This window comes from Coenobita brevimanus, chromosome 23 (assembly GCF_032717465.1).
Source record: "Coenobita brevimanus isolate Jiangsu-jjx chromosome 23, ASM3271746v2, whole genome shotgun sequence".
Classification (NCBI taxonomy): Eukaryota; Metazoa; Arthropoda; class Malacostraca; order Decapoda; family Coenobitidae; genus Coenobita; species Coenobita brevimanus.
In genome coordinates this window covers 71,626,304-71,642,759 of record NC_136976.1, presented here as the reverse complement: position 1 = coordinate 71,642,759, position 16,456 = coordinate 71,626,304, and the positions used below count along the sequence as shown (strand labels likewise).

At 40.4% G+C, this 16,456-nt stretch overlaps 1 protein-coding gene across 1 annotated transcript in view; it reads right to left on the bottom strand.

Annotated features, from left to right (window-relative positions):
• LOC145392789 (uncharacterized) overlaps positions 1-16,456 on the bottom strand; it is a 46,998-nt gene that overhangs the window by 13,071 nt on the left and 17,471 nt on the right. Inside the window, exons 6-12 of the mRNA XM_080267077.1 lie at positions 16,119-16,217; positions 15,354-15,455; positions 14,262-14,462; positions 10,212-10,373; positions 8,103-8,279; positions 7,539-7,743; positions 3,851-3,956 (exon numbers count right to left, since the gene is read on the bottom strand). Coding sequence (XP_080123203.1) covers positions 3,851-3,956; positions 7,539-7,743; positions 8,103-8,279; positions 10,212-10,373; positions 14,262-14,462; positions 15,354-15,455; positions 16,119-16,217 — 1,052 coding nt within the window. The remainder of the gene's footprint in view (positions 1-3,850; positions 3,957-7,538; positions 7,744-8,102; positions 8,280-10,211; positions 10,374-14,261; positions 14,463-15,353; positions 15,456-16,118; positions 16,218-16,456) is intronic.

The window sequence follows — 16,456 nt, the reverse complement described above, 5'->3', positions numbered from 1 at the left end:
AGTCTCCATGTAATGTACTCACCTTAAATTACGGTATGACTAGTGATCCATCCTGAGAAGAAAATCTACATAAGTTTAGGAATTCTCTGTTTGAACCTTATGAGACCTAGGAATTAATTAGAGAAATTTCAAACTACAACATCAGTAACTAACTAATTATATATCAATTACCTATGCAGCAAAGTAAACACAGATAAATGCACCAAACTGATGCACTGCATTAAAGAAAATTTTAAGATGAAAAGTTACACAAATTGTTCTACTGTGCTACATGGTTCAAATGAAATACTGTGAATGCAGTTATATATGGAATATAAACAGCATCACTCAGACACAGCAGACAGATATCAGCTGGTACTGGTTTAAGTGATAATCTGAGAGCTTATGAGTCAACCAGTGGAATTATTACTCCACTGGAGACTGACTGACAACTCCTTGACAACCTCATGAGGCCCTGAGATGTCTAAAGTATACAACATTCTAACATAAAAAATCAGATACATATGATGATTTGGATGGCATACTTAACTAAAAGCACTTCAAAATGGCTGTATCATCCAGAATTCCCTATATAACTAAAAGCTCTTCAAAATGGCTGTATCATCCAGAATTCCCTATATCTGGAAAGTTAAACCTGTATCTCTTTCTTCCCTAACTTTTCTCCAGTTGCTCTATTTCAAAACTCACAAGAGGTATTCAGTTTTTACACCACTTGTCTGTGGGTTTGCTTATTTGGTTACTGGTCCAGATGACAGTTTGGTTAATTTTTAATTCATCATCATCATCTCTGTTAGCTTACTCCTCCTGGGAACACCTCAACTGAGGGTAGCCATGACAGAACTATCTCCATGCCACTTTGTCTTATGCTTCTCTTTGAGACTCCTCCTCTTTTTTCTGTCTTACCAATGTACTGCTCCACTCTCTTCTTCCATACCTTACATGGTGCTGCTCTTTCCATATTCCTCTCAATCTCATCCTAAGGGTTTTCTCTGGCACCATACCTAAGTGCATTCTTTGAATAGGTCTATACCTCAATGTTAGTCCACATCTCACTGCTAGTGTCCTTTTGTGTATGTAAAAAAACACAAATACTCTGTCATTTACACCGTCCATTCAAGTTATGTACACAAATGTCCTGAAAAATGTAACTTCTACAGCCTGTAATCTATTAAATTCTCCATCACACACTTGTCAAATTTCACTCCCACAATAGACTGTCATACAGAGTTTTCATCATTTCCAAACTACCCACCCTACTCTTCAAAACTGCCAATTATTATTTTCCCTGTGGTGACCTCATTTTAATTTTGCACTCCATTCTGCCATGTTCACATAATACAGCTCTTAAATATCTAAACCATCAACCTCCTCAAGTTTATTACCTCCCACTTACCCTCCATCCACCATCCAATCCTATGTTGCCCCATGAGGAGAGTAGGAGCCTGGGGCTAGACAAGTTGGTCTTGACAAGTAAGAAGAGAGTGACCAGCCTCACTCATCCCTGAGTGGCATGACGTGAGCAATTAACCCCAACCATCCCTTGGATATAAACCTGCACTGGTTCAATCTGATTGCAGCACCTTAATTACCCACTAAACCAACAGGTAGTTCCTTGAAAGCAGTGAAAAGAAACAGGTAGGTGAGCATGGAAGTGAAGAAGCTACTACATGACAGTATTGTGATACTAACTCTAACGTATGGAAGTGAAGCATGGACCTTGTTGGAGGGACAGAAGTGAAAAGTGAGAGCAGTGGAAATGAGTTTTTTGAGGGGAGCATGTGGAGTCACATGGAGAGACAGGCCGACAAATGAGGAAGTGAAGAAGCGTTGTGGTGTGGATGTGGAAGTGATAGAAAGCTTTAGGAGAAACACATTAAGGTGGTTTGGCCAGGTGGAGAGGACTGAGAGTGTGAGACTGACGAGGAGAGTGTATGTGAGTAAAGTGGAGGCGGGGGAGAGGGAGAGGGAGGCCAAGGATGAGATGTAGGGATGGAGTGGAGAGGTATATGAGAAAGGAGGGTGTGGGCTGGGGTCAGGGCAGTAAAATAGTGGGAGACAGAGCGAATGGAGGCGATTTGTTTGTGGCCACCCTTTACGGGATTAAGGCGTCTGGCAACAGATAGATCGATAGATAGTTACAGACCACCAGGCGCCATAATTTGCCTATATAGTTACCACCCAGCATAGTAAATGGTTTCCTGGTGTACAGGAAACACCACTTACATTATGTAATTTTTAGATGAGTTAAAACTGAATAATGTATGAAGATGTTATATGACTGTGTGAACAATTTCTCTATATCTACTACTGGTACACTGCCTTGCTTTGTTCCCACCCTACCTAACCCCATCTACTGACTGGGAATTAACGATGATGATAGTAAAAATTGATGAACTGCATATGGTGCTGGGAGGAGTGGGAGTAGATTTTTTTTGGCACTCTAAACGTCTAACAATGGATGACATAATTTTATTCAGGGAACATTACATTCTATTACTGTACAATCACAACAACTATGCAACATTTCTGGATGAAAATATCCTAAATTCAAAGTAAATACAATAATACTCACAATGAGTAAAAGTATGGAGTGATCTTCAGATATTTTTGATAAGCCCTATCCTCTCTTCCTTCTTTCTTTTCTCTTCACTGTACGCAGGAAACCATTTACTACACTGAGTGGTAACCACATAACCAAATTATGGCACCTGGTGGTTTAGTGGGTAATTAAGGCACTCCAATCAGATTGACTCTGTGCAGGTTTATATCCATGGGGTGGTTGAGGTTTATTTCACATGTAATGTCACTCAGGGAGGTGTGAGGCTGATCACTCGCATCTTAAATGTCAGGTCCAATTTACCTAGCCCCGGGCTCCTATGTTCTTCACGAGGCAACACAGGATTAGATGATGATGATGATGACTTTGGTAAGCAGACCTGTAATAATGGAATCTATTTTATGCTATCTGAACTACACCAGCAACTGAAAATATGTAAAGCAGATGGTAGCAGAAGTCTACAATCTGAGACATGAATGACTGAATCAGCATGGAATTCTGATGCCTGGGATGGTATTGGAATATCTACAATTATAACATGGTCTAGAGAAACTACATCTTTGACAATCTCAAGGTATTAGATGAATTAAAGTATAAAAAATACAGACAGTGCCACAGATTACAAATTTAATAAGAGCAGTAAAATATAATGCCATCCAAACCACAAATTAATGTACCTGTAATAACTAAGATGAACTTCATTCTTAATCCCTTGAATGTGAAGATGCCTTTTTCATTTTAATCTCACAACCACCAGACGAATTTATTCATGTTTATTCACCTCTAGTACTTAAGGAATTAATTAAGGCTGAATTTAATCCCTTGGTAAAAATGTCTTCCCTAAACTTAATAAAATCATGTTGCAGTAGAAAGTATAAAACAATAAAGGCATCATCACACTGAAGAGGTTAACTACAGCATGTCCTCGTTACATGTTGCCTTTTTTACCCTACCGATATGTTTATTTTTATTATTTTTCTTCTGCTGCTAATTCCTCACTAAATTATAGATATATTGCCACTGAAGTTTTACTGACACATATAAAGCTTACCTAGAAGTTACTCTCCAATTTATAGCACCAGATTTTATATATAAATATATATATATATATATATATATATATATATATATCTATGAGAGAGAGAGAGAATTTTGAGACACATCTCTGACATGTATCGAGGACCATCTGTACATCTCTATATATCTATCTATTGCCAGACGCCACAATCCCGTAAGGGGTGGCCATTTAACTTTCTCAATAATAAAAAATGTCAACAAGTAGGAGGTACTAACCGTCCCCGTCCTCTACCTCTGCCGCCTCTTCCCCTTCGGTTTGTCCGTGCTGCTTCTCTCGCTGCTTCTGCTCGAGCCTTTGCTAGTGCTGCGGCTTCCATCTCCGCTACAATGCAAAATTATCATGTTAAATTCACATACCTTTGGCTAGGAAGTGGTAGGTAGAGGTGGCCATCATCATCTCCCTTGACAGAGTGCTACATGCTTCTTCCTTAACCTTTATCATTCTTTTTCTGTGTCTGCTCTCCTCTCTTCTTATTTCTCCCTTCCTTTCCGCTACTCTTTAATACTCTTCTTTCCACTTAAGGTGGCCCTGCACTGAAAGACTATTCTAATGTTTCCTGTAACCCAGGAAACCACTGAAAATGCTGGAAGGTAACCATATTACAATGTGAAGTGGAGCCTACTATGATGCCCATGTTAACTGGGAGACATAATTGTAGTAACCACTTACGAACCAAACCTCCACACTTTTCTCCACACCACATTGCATCAAGGTGCTGCCAACTGCAAGGCAACATTGGTTCACTGCACTGGACAGCCCTGCAGAGGCAGTTGCTTGCCTGTGGCTGGTGAGTCTGCCAGGCCAGGCAGACTGGGGTTGATCAATAACCTAAGGCTAGGATAAAAACATGAATTTGAGTAAACATGTTATTATCTAAGTATTGAGGGAATAGTGAACATATGACATCAAAATTTAAAGTTCATCATCATCTAATCCTGAAATGCCACATGAGGGGCACAGGAGCCTAGGGCTAGGCAAGATGGTATTATATAACTGATGGAAACTACAAAGCTGTAAAAAAGAAAATTTGGCAAAAAATTTTTCTGAGAATCCACAAGCAACACTGGTGCTATAAACTGGGGTGTTGTGAGCTCCTGACATGCTGCATCTTTCGTGATTTAGAGGTTTGCAATGGAATAAATTCATAATACTGTGGTCACAATGACTGACAAAAACTACTAAACAAACCTGTGTTACAGCAAGTCTAGAGAAATACCAAGAAATGACGAGACAAATACAAAAACTGATACCTTTATATGTAATTCTTAAAGGCTGTGTAAAATTGAGTTTTCTGATAAGCAAGTGCATAAACAGAAGACTATCTGTATCAAATGCAGACAAATCACACCAAAATCCACCAGAAAAATTCTGATTTTAAGTGAAAATTGCTGTATGGTAAAAATGAAACATTTACCAAAAAAGAAGACAAAGTAAAAAGGACTCTGCATGGATTGTGATACTGAACATCAAAAGAGTGGACAAGTTAAAAGATACAGAAATTAAGAGTGAATATACATTCACATTCATATATGCATGCAAATGAAAAAGAGAGAGGGGGTGACTGTGCGTGTGTGTGTGTGTGAATACGTATTTTTGTTGGTTCTGGAATACCTAACCCACCCTCTTCCCTTAGAAGTCGGATAATCAATGAAACAATGTATATACTGACTATACTGGATAATATTCCATCAATATATTGCAGGTGCAAGACTTTTCAATACTCCACAATCTCTCCATATTCTCAGTATACTATAAAGTTTCCACATCTATTCATGCCATATCTTGGAATCCTTGTCATATGTTGTTATCTATCCAACTCCAAATATATGATTGTTATCTATACTACAGCAAATATATGATCCATCCATCCCAATCCACTCTTAAAAGCACTATATTAACCCTCTAGGGAACCATAAGTTTTCTATGAGTTTCTGTGACGTGATCAGAGAGAATGGAGTGAAGGCAGCCTCTGACCATGCACAAATGAAATCATTCCCATAGATTTTATTTGCCCCAGAAATTGGTTATACTGATATAAATTGTATACCATCATCCCCGCTGATGTTTATACCATTAGATAAGCTAATAACACCACCCAAAACTGATGAGTAAAAGTACCGAAATGCTGTGAGAACAGACTAGTTCCAGAGCAAATACAGCTTCTGAACCTCCTAGTGCAAAATTTTCCCTCACTGTGCAAGAGCAGGCATATGTTTAGATGCAGAATTTCATGAGCTTTCTCGAGAAATCTGGACCTCCTTTCCAACCCTAGGGCAGGATGGGAGTAGCAACATCCAGACAGACAAAGGTTGCCCAATTCAATGGGACATGTTTCCATTCACTCATCATTCAAGCCCTTGAAATCCTAGCTCCACCTGATGGACTAAAATAATTTCGCCATGTTCTGTAGTTTCACATATACCTATCTGATTGAGCCAATCTGAATGCTGTCATATTAAAAAGGGGTGCCAAATCCCTGGTCATGCACTTCTATGCACAAAATTCATCCAGCCAGCTCAATCCCTTGCTAGTCCCTTAAGCCCTGTCCAGGCAATTTACGCATTTGCCCGCGGGCACAAGCGGTGAGCCCGTCAACAGGCAAACTGTTCGCTTGTGCCCGCGGGCATTGCCCGCTCGTGTGGACAGGGCTTTAGCCTCACCAACTTCCATACCTCTCTTTCTCACACACTCATCCACCATATCCCTCCACTTCGTGGCCTACCTTGCCTCTCTCTTTCAAATTCGCTCAGATATACCTTTTCCACCACTTTATTGTTACCCAACATAATTCATTTATGGTAATTTACTGTATATTCTCCAATACAATTTACCAGTATCAGCATACACATCAACACCAGATTTCTTGCTCAACCCTTCCACAGTTTACATCACCAACTTGTAGATTATGTCCACACAATGTAACACACATAATGGAGCACTACACAGCACATGCCACATTAAGACGCAGACACAACATCAACGATGTAGGAAACCCATGGGACAACCCTAGAGGGGCAGCTGCTTACCTGTGATTGATGGGTCTACTTAAGCAGACAGACCAGAGCTGAGCAACAGCAAGCGGTGCCAAGGCACAGCAAACCTGACTCCAGCAGTCATTTTAGTGCTGATGTATAAACACAACAGGATGTCTAGTCAAAGATGTAACACATCAAATCTGGAGTAAACCGGGTGAAAACTGACGATTTTTATGCCCATCCGAAATTTTAGGCCCAACCCACCCGACACTGACCCCCCTACCGCATACTGGGGGACAACTACCCCCATGTAATGGGGTATGTTATAGGATGCAGATTTGAAAGTTGCACCTTAGGCTTTGGTTTCATGTGGATAAGATGAAATTGAAAGGAGTTATAGCGAAAAAAAATTTATTCTACTTTTTTAAAAACACTTTTTGGCCCTACAGCCTAAGCCTTGGCGCAATTTGGCCTAGTGATCAGGTGATCACAAGGTCATAGCCTATCATCCCTATAATTTTAAGTCAAAATTGCACCAGTAGTTTTCGTGTAAAGTTGTTATGAGACAGACAGACAGACTAAGAGATAGACAGACAGACAAACAAACAGAGTGAAAACAACACCAGTCCCCGAGCCCCTCCGGGGCAAGGATGGGTAACAACAACAATTTACATCATTTATGCCAATGATGCATTCTATAACATGAGGACACTTTATCTTACACTGGCTATCAGCCATAAATCTCATAATGAAAGAGTAAGAAACCTTTTCCATTAACTTCTTAAGTAGTTGATCATCTTACTTACCAGAGCAAGCATGCACACGCATGCATGCAAGCACGAACACACAAAGTGAAAATGAACATGCAACAATTTATTTATTACACTACAAAATTACTGACACAAAATACTTATATTCCATACTGTACCTTTTCTTTCATCAACAATCTCTGCTCTCCTTTTCTGCAACTCCTCCGAAAGTGTTGGTACAATTCTTTCAATGAAGTTATCTATAACAAGGGACCTGGTTTCTGAGACAATGGGACATCTGCAGTTTGGACAATCCTTCTTATTCTTTTTCCACTGATCTAAACAGTACCGGCAGAAGGTATGACTACAGTTTAGCATCACAGCCTGGTAAAAGAACCACATAAAACATGATTACATTATGATTAACACACACCTTTAACACCACTATAAAGCCATGTTAACCACTGGTGATAACACAATATTCACATATTGTTGTAATGCATATTAGCTTATTAGTTGCACTTTAAGAAAAGCAGTCCAAGGATCACATATAAGATATAAAAAAAAATGCAGGTATGGTAATAATAAATGATCTCAAAATCACCCTGATCTACTATGTACTGCACATACAATATATTAAAAATTTGTGATACGGCATACAATTTGAAAATTATTTAAAAAATTCTTGCTGCATGCCATTAAAGCTTCATCAGTATTAAAAAAAAAAAAAAATTCACACTCACAGTTATAAAGAGGTCATTACAGATGGGACATTGGAACTCATTTTCAAGAACATTAGAGACATTCTCAACCACCTCCTGCTTGGCATGGTTAGACATGACTTCATAAGATGCCAGCTCCTGCTCTAGTGACAGTTTCTGAGCTTCCAGGGTCTGTACTCTCTCCTCCTGTCTATCTCTCTGAAATACAAAGTAGCAGGTAGCTTTAATGCAAGTTATAAAATATCATATCATTAACCCTTGCAGAGCCGCAGACCTCACATGACGCACAATGAAGGTCTGCACGTGCCATGCTGCAAGCCTCATATAAAGTACAATTTACGTTTGTCAGAAGGGAAGTAAACTACATTACAATCACCACAGCAGGGGGCTAACACTTCACCCTGTGACATCCTCTATCCAACTCCTTCATCTTGAGGAACCTCTCCTAAGCTGAAGTAAATCATACGGCATCAAGCAAACACACACACACACTATGTCTACATATACACCTTGTATAAAGGACACCTTTGGGCTGCAAAGGTAAATGTAGATCTCATCCATCCAACCACCCATCATCCAATCCTATGTTGCCCCATGAGGAGCATAGGAGCCCGGGCCTAGGCAAGTTGGTCCTGACATCAAAGATGAGTGACCAGCCTCACTCATCCCTGAGTGGCATTACATGAGCAATAAACCCCAACCACCCCCTGGATGTAAACCTTCACCAGCTTAATCCAATTGGAGCACTGTAATTACCCATTAAACCAACATGTGACATAATTTGGTTAGATGGTTACCAACTGGCATAGTAAATGGTTTCCTGGTGTACAGGAAACCATTTGGTTTGTCACTCAGTGTAGAGTCATCCATAGGCAGAAGGAAGAGGAAAGAATGAAGGAAAAGACAGAAGAGGCAGTGTAAAGTCACCCATAGGCAGAAGGAAGAGGAAAGAATGAAGGAAAGACAGAAGAGGAATGAACGAAAGAGGGAAGGAGGAGAGGAAAGGGTATACACCCGAGAGCAATGCTACATCGAGTGAGTGGATGGTGAAAGCCCACAGCTACCACAACAGATCTCCTCTAAACCCTTAATTTCAAAGGGCATGTCCTAGTTCAGCAAACTGTTTGGTATTAGGCAGACTAAGATGGGAGGGGGAACATCAGGAGGAGGGGTTAAGAAGATTAACATTGAAGTTGTGCCCTCAGATACATAATGATAGAGCATAGCTGGTTCAGCCTACAACATATCAATTTATTATGGTCCTCTAATGGCCCTGAAATGACAGATCTGATTGACCAAAAGGTCAATAATTCAATCACACTACAGTATAGGACCAATAGTTGATATCAAGATGAGCATCCATTCATAGGGGGCTACAAATATCAAACCCAAGTCCTCTTGAGAGGGTCAACACTTTAGCTATTCCAATTGGGGAGTGCAAGGTATAAAATATGTCAATTCTGACTGTATTTCAAAAACAGTATTTGACATGAGGTACGGAAATAAAATTATTTTCACATAACTACCTACCAGTATATAATTTATCTTCTAAACTGTAGCACCACTTAAACCTATGAACATAGCATTATTCTGTGAAACTGTTATGGGCTTAGTTATAGCCTTATGTTCAATTTTACCAAACTACAAATGGCTAGATAAATGTGTAGCTACTTCAATACAGCACAGCTGAATGTGTCAATATTTTGCCAATCCTTTGGTTTCATTCACAATTTTCCAATGTGGAAGCAACTACAATCCACTTAGGAGGATCCAGAATACAAAATGATATACTAGTACACATTCTTTTAACACTACTTCAAGTATATTATTAAAAAATTAAATTTTAAAAATGTTGTTAAAATTGTGGCCTCTGGCTCTTCAGGACATGAACCCACAGGATTGGAAGCTGAATCTGTGCTTTTGCTGCACACCAACATCCTAACTTTTGGGGGATACAAAGGCAGCTGAGGGATGTTTGTATAACTGTCTGCATCTGGTAATACTGTATTTATGCATCCCTCTTCAACACCATACTGTGCAAAACTACCAATGCAATATAAACTAAAGCAACTGACAACACAGTATTACTTCACATGTCAGTTTACAAATATATTATGACTGTGCACTTACATGTTCTTGATCCTGCACTTTGGTTGCCTGTAGTTGCTCCTCCACTTTACTCTTCTCTCTCATTATTTGCTGTAACTGCCTGTTGGTCTCCTCATACATCAGTGCTGCAGATTTCTTCACCTCCTCAGCTACTTTTGTCTTCATTTCCATCTCAACTGCAGCCTAATAGAGACAACATAATACCAAGGCCTTATTACATGTTTCTTTATCTTAAAAAACACCTGTATATGAGAATAATTTTTCACCTGAAGTCATTAAGGGCAGATGTGCTGTAACTCCACTGTTTGTAAAATTTGTGAGAAAGCGCCCCATTCATTTATAAGGTCTAACAAATAAAATCACTTCAAATTCACTTGTGTGGGGCCACTAAGTTGGCATACAGAAGTTCATAACCCTTCTCCATACAGGGAAACAAGAACAGTATGCTGGTATCAATAAAATTGCACCTACACAAGATCGTGCAAGTAAAGTGAAAGAAGAGTTCTGGACAAATGTGAAATGAATGTGTTTTTGACTGGAGATAGGAATGGAAAAGGAGGGAATGTGAAAGTGGCTGGAGAGTCAGGTGTGCCTGCAGAAGTGGATGAAAACGGCAGTGCTCTAGTGCACATCTGTGCGGGGTGGGTGTTGGTGACAGCCAATACCTTCTTTAGACACAAAATGATCTACAGGTATATGTGGCGAGTGATGAGAAGGGTGGGTGGTGAACTGAATGAACAGAAGGCAATGACTGAATATGTGTGTGTGGATAATAGAATGAGAAGGTGTGTAACGGATGCAAGGGCATACAGAGGTTAGGGGAGTGGACTTTCTGACCACCACATGGTGGTGGTGAAGTCAAGGTTCAAATGAAATGAAGGAGAAGGAGAAAGGAAGGACAGAAGGAAGTAGTTCATACAAGGAGGGTAGAAAGGCTGCACGAGGATGGAAAAAAGGCAGAATAAAAGACAGAAATGGAGGAGTGACGGGGAAAATATGATCTGGAGCAGATGGGGGACATGGAATGTATGTGCAAGATATTCACTGAAGAAATCTGTGCAGCATGTGAGGTGGTGTGGGGTGAAGAGCAGATGAAAGGGGGTGCAAGGAACGGCATGGTGGAATAAAGAGGTGTGACAGGCTGTGGTGCAAAAGAAGAAATCATATAGTGAGTGAATGAGAAACAGGCGTGGAGAAAGTCAAGAGATGGAGGAGGGAGTTACATGTAGAGAGGAAGAATGAGGTGAAAAGGTAAGTAAGAGTATGAAGAAAGTGGATGAGGAATTTGGATGGAATTAGAGTGTAAGGAATCTGGAAGGATTTAGAATGTAAAGAAGAGGGAATGTAAGAAAATGTTCTGGAAGGAGGTAAAGAGAGTTGGACAGGGTGATAGAGAAGTAAGTCAGGGAGTGAAAGATAAAAATGGTAGACTGCTAGTGGAGAAGTGAGAAAAAGTGAGCTGATGAAGAGAACACTCTAATTGTTGAACATAAAGAATGAAAGCAAAGCAAGTATAAGTGGCTGGGGAATGGCTGGGAAAAGGAGGGAGGTGAGAATAAAGGAAGAAATCAATATGATAGAAGCAGTGAAGAAAGCCAAAATGGGGAAAGCCCCAGGAACTGATGGAGTGTGTGGTGAAATAGAGAAGTATGGAAAAGGGATAGTAGTAGAATGGATATGGAAGATGTGCAGATTAGCCTGGGAGGAAGGTACAGTCCAGGAGGATTGGAAGTCAGGTATAATTATTCCCTTGTACAAAGGAAATGGGGAAAAAAGAAGTGTGTGGTAATCATACGGGCATTTGTCTTCTTAGTGTGATACGAAATGTATATGGTAGGACGCTTACTGACAGAGTTTGGGAAATAACAGAGGAATTAGTTGGAGAACAGGGAGGTTTTAGGAAGAGAAGAGGTTGTGTAGATCACATATTCATTCTTAGGTCTTTAGTGGAAAAGTTTTTAGTGAATGGAAAGTTGTATGTGGCCTTCATGGATTTGGAGAAAGCACATGATAGGGTGGATAGACAAGGAATGTGGAAAGCATTAAGACTACATGGAGTAAATGGGAAGTTGTTGAATGCCATGACAGGTATGTATGAGGGGGCTAAGGCTGCAGTGGGCATGGATAGTGAAGTGAGTGTATTTTTCTATTTGAATGTTGGATTGAAACAGAGATGTGTCTTGTCTTCATGGTTGTTCAATCTGTACGGTATATGGATGAGCTTATAAATGAGGTACAAGGTAGGGCAGTGGATGCTGGAGCTACCCTAACGAGAAAGGGCAGTGTTTGGAAATTCCCTGTACTGTTGTTAGCAGATGATACTGTACTGTTAAATGAAGACGAAGGGGAACTGCAAGGCTTGGTGAATGAGTCTGGGAGTGTGTATAAGAAATGGAATCTAAAGGTGAATGTAGGGAAGAGTAAAGTTATGGTCTTCAAGAGAAATTATGCCACTGAATGTACAGAGGCAAATGAGGAGAAAATGGGAAATGTGAGTGTGTTTAGGTACTTGGGCAGAGTGATGAGTAAGGATATACTGTAAGTTCAGAGGAAGAAGTGCTTGAAAGTGTACAACAGGGAAGAAAGGTTGCTGGTTCTCTGAAAGCAGAGATAAGGAACAGGGAAGTGAGCATGGAAGTACAAAGGCCACTGCATGACAGTATTGTGATACCAACCCTATCGTATGGAAGTAAAGCTTGGGCCTTGCTGGAAAGACCCAAGACAAGAGTGAGAGCAGTGGAAATGAGTTATCTGAGAGCAACATGTGGAGTTACGTGGAGAGACAGACTGACAAATGAGGAAATGAAAGAACGTTGTGGTGTGGATGTGATAGGTGATGGTTTGGCCATGTGAAGATGCAGAGTGAGACTCTGACGAGGAGAGTGTATACGTGTGAGGTGGAGGGGGAGGCTGAGGATGAGATGGAAGAATGGAGTGGAGAGGTATATGAGAGAGGGGGTGTGTGAGCTGGGAGCAGGACAATGAAATGGCACTGGACAGAGCAACATGGAGGTGATCTGTTTGTGGCCATCCCTTATGGGTTTGAGGCATCCTGCAATAGATAGATAGACAGATACTTTCTTGGGTAGTCAAATGATTTTCTTCAACTGTAGATGACATCATCCACACAGGGATTAAAAATATCTTTTTCTGGTGGAGATTGTCAGGTGTGAAAGGACTGAACTTGCTGGGGAGTTTCCTGAATGTGTGGAAGAGTTTTGTTATTTGGGAGACATGTTATGTGCTGGAGGAGGGGCTGGACCTAACTCTGCGGCTAGGGTGAGAAGTGGTTGGAAGAAGCTCAGGGAGCTGTTGCCTCTCCTGACACTGAGAGGGCTCTCCCAACCTGCTAAGGGGTCATTGTATGCAGCATGTGTTTGGAGTGTAATACTGCATGGTAGTGAGACCTGGGCAGTAAAGGAGGAGGATATTCGCAGACTCAAATGTATAGAAATGACAATGATTAGGTGGATGTGCAGTGCATCCCTGCGTGCATGGCCTGGGGAGGCTGAGTTTACGATGGAAGAGTTGAGAGGTAGGATGGAACTGGCGTGTATTGATGTTGTGATGAGGAGAGGTAGAGTGAGGTTGTCTGGGCATGTGGAGAGGATGGGGGATGATAATTGGGTGCAGGAAGTGAGAAGCATTGACACTTGGGGTGGGGTTGCGAGGGGCAGACCAAAAAAGATGTGGGACAAGAACATTATGTGTGACCTCAGGGTCAAGGGACTGAACAGGGAGGCCGCCACAGATCATGCAACATGGAAAGCCGCCATTAAGTGACCAAGACCGAAGCACTGCAAGCAAGTTGGAGCCTTAAAAAAAAAAAAAAAAAAAAAAAAAAAAAAAAAAAAAAAAAGGGGGGGGGGGGGCATATTCTACATGGCTTTATAGAGTTTATAACATTTCTTCCTCAGCAATTTATCTGCATATTACACATTAACATTCTCTTGTATGTATGTTTGCATCTGTAATGCACAAGAGGATTCTGAGGTGTAATACATGGAATACATCATCAAGGAAGAGGAGTTAAGTCTCCAAACCCATCTAAAATATGAATCAATCACTCACAAGTTTTCTTTTTAACTCTTCTTTTTCCTTGAGCTCTGAGTCCAACTGAGCACTGGTTGATTCTCTCTCCATGAGGCGGCTCTTGACTGTCTCCAGCTCCTGCATCAACCTTGCTTTTTCAGTAACCAGCTCATCTTGTTTTCTATTTACTTCCTGCAGCTCGGCACCCTTCACACGGGCTTCTGATGCTATGGCCTCCACCTACCATGATATGATGCACAATTACTCCTCATTTATTATACTTACAGCAGTTCCAGTGTTAAACTCCTGATGATATAATGCCATTTCTTCATATAGTATTACTTATGATTCACTATAAGTCATTCTGAAGTTTGAAATGAATGTGTTAAGTGCCAATAAACCCTCAATCACGAACTAGAACCAAGTCTCAAATTTAGTTTATTCCAAAAGTGGAAAAATTACCAGAATGTGAGACAAGAAAAATATTTTATATGTCTACAGCATCCAATGCTGGAGGGGAAAACTTACACAGTGGCCACAATATGCTGCCTCATGTTTGTGATGGTGAAAGTGACAAAGGTTATTGCATATGCACACTGTACTGAGACATGGAAGAGAGGGTTCAGTTAATTATGCTATTATGAACAGGTAAAAATAAAATGAGTCAAAGATGCTGGGATGAAAGTAATATCAAATGTGAATGCTTTAAGGCAGTTCATCTACCTTAACCCTTTCCCTATGATGACATATTAGTTCAGTTACTTCTTGCTGCCTCCTGATGATTTTACTCCATTCGGGAGAGACATCTCGTACTACAGGGGATAATAAAGGATTTATCTAACCCCTCCAGTCTGAAAAGTCTCTCCTAAAGCTGGGTAAGACAACTTTAGGCAGACAAAAGAAAACATAAAGACATCACCATTCTGTGAGGGTAATTTGACGGATTTACATCATTTTGCAAAGTGAGACAATACTACGGCTCTGTATCCTTTCTATTAAAATCTCATGCTTAGCACCATCTTCAAAATGCTAATCTCTTGCTTCTGCTCAGCATTTAAGATGAAATGTTAAATGATGATGGCATTTTCAGCTGAAGAAAAAGTGAACTGAGCAGAGTATATTTAAAAGAACCTTTTGCTGGAGCTCCTCCTTCAGGTTCTCAGTAGTCTTTAGCTGCTCCTCCAACTGTGCTCGCCTGGCATTCTCCTCTTCTAAACGATGCACAATGTTTTCCTAAAAATGAACAAGATAAAGGGTATCACACTTTTGTAGTCTTTCACAGTGCACACACTACTTATGTACTGTAATGATTTAATATTAGGGTGTCAGGTATGTCTACACATCCATCCACCATCCAACCTTTATTGCCCCATCAGATGCACAGGGGTCTGTGGCAGGGTTCCTCAGTTCAGACACTTAAAGATAGAGTGGCCAATTACTTTTACCTAAGTGGCATTATATGAGCAATAAACCCTAATTACCCCTCAGATGGTTTCCCGAGGAAAGAAATAAAAAGGGAAAGGTGGAGGGACAGAACAGAGAGATCACTTTTCTTGATTCTCCTTTCCCATCTTCCACAGACAGACACAAAGGGTAAACAAACCTTGCAGTCATTTCATGGTGGTCTGGCTTTGGTAATAACTAAATTTAATACATAACCAGATTCAAACTGTTTGCCAACTGTCTGATGTCAATGTGTGGGCATACCTACACACCTGTACAGTATAGGATATGCTCCAAAATATCACACTATAGGTACAACTGGTACAATACATCAGAGAATACTTGGAGCTCAAAATGAGGATAATGGTGGCTGCAGCAGCAGCGGCGGTGGTGGTGATGGTGATGATGATGATGATGCTAATGATGATGAACCAAAAATTTATAACAGCAAACCTTTTCTTGGAGGATATGGTTTCGCTGCTGCACTTCCCTCTCCAAACGTTCCTCTAAGGATTTTTTCTCTTCATCGAGTCGAGTCTGGAGCTCACAAACCTTGGTAAATTCAATGGAAAAAATAAAACTCACATATAATGTTCAACAGCCAATTCAATAAAGCACTAAATACTTTGTAACCAATGGAGTGGATACTCCCATCCTTCCTACACCCTTTGGTATCACTAATACTTTTGGAGCACTGCAAAAATGTAGCTTTACAACATTCTAAAACTTTACAACATTCTACAACTTACTATGGAACAGGCATTAAAAACAATGAAACAAATACTGTACCA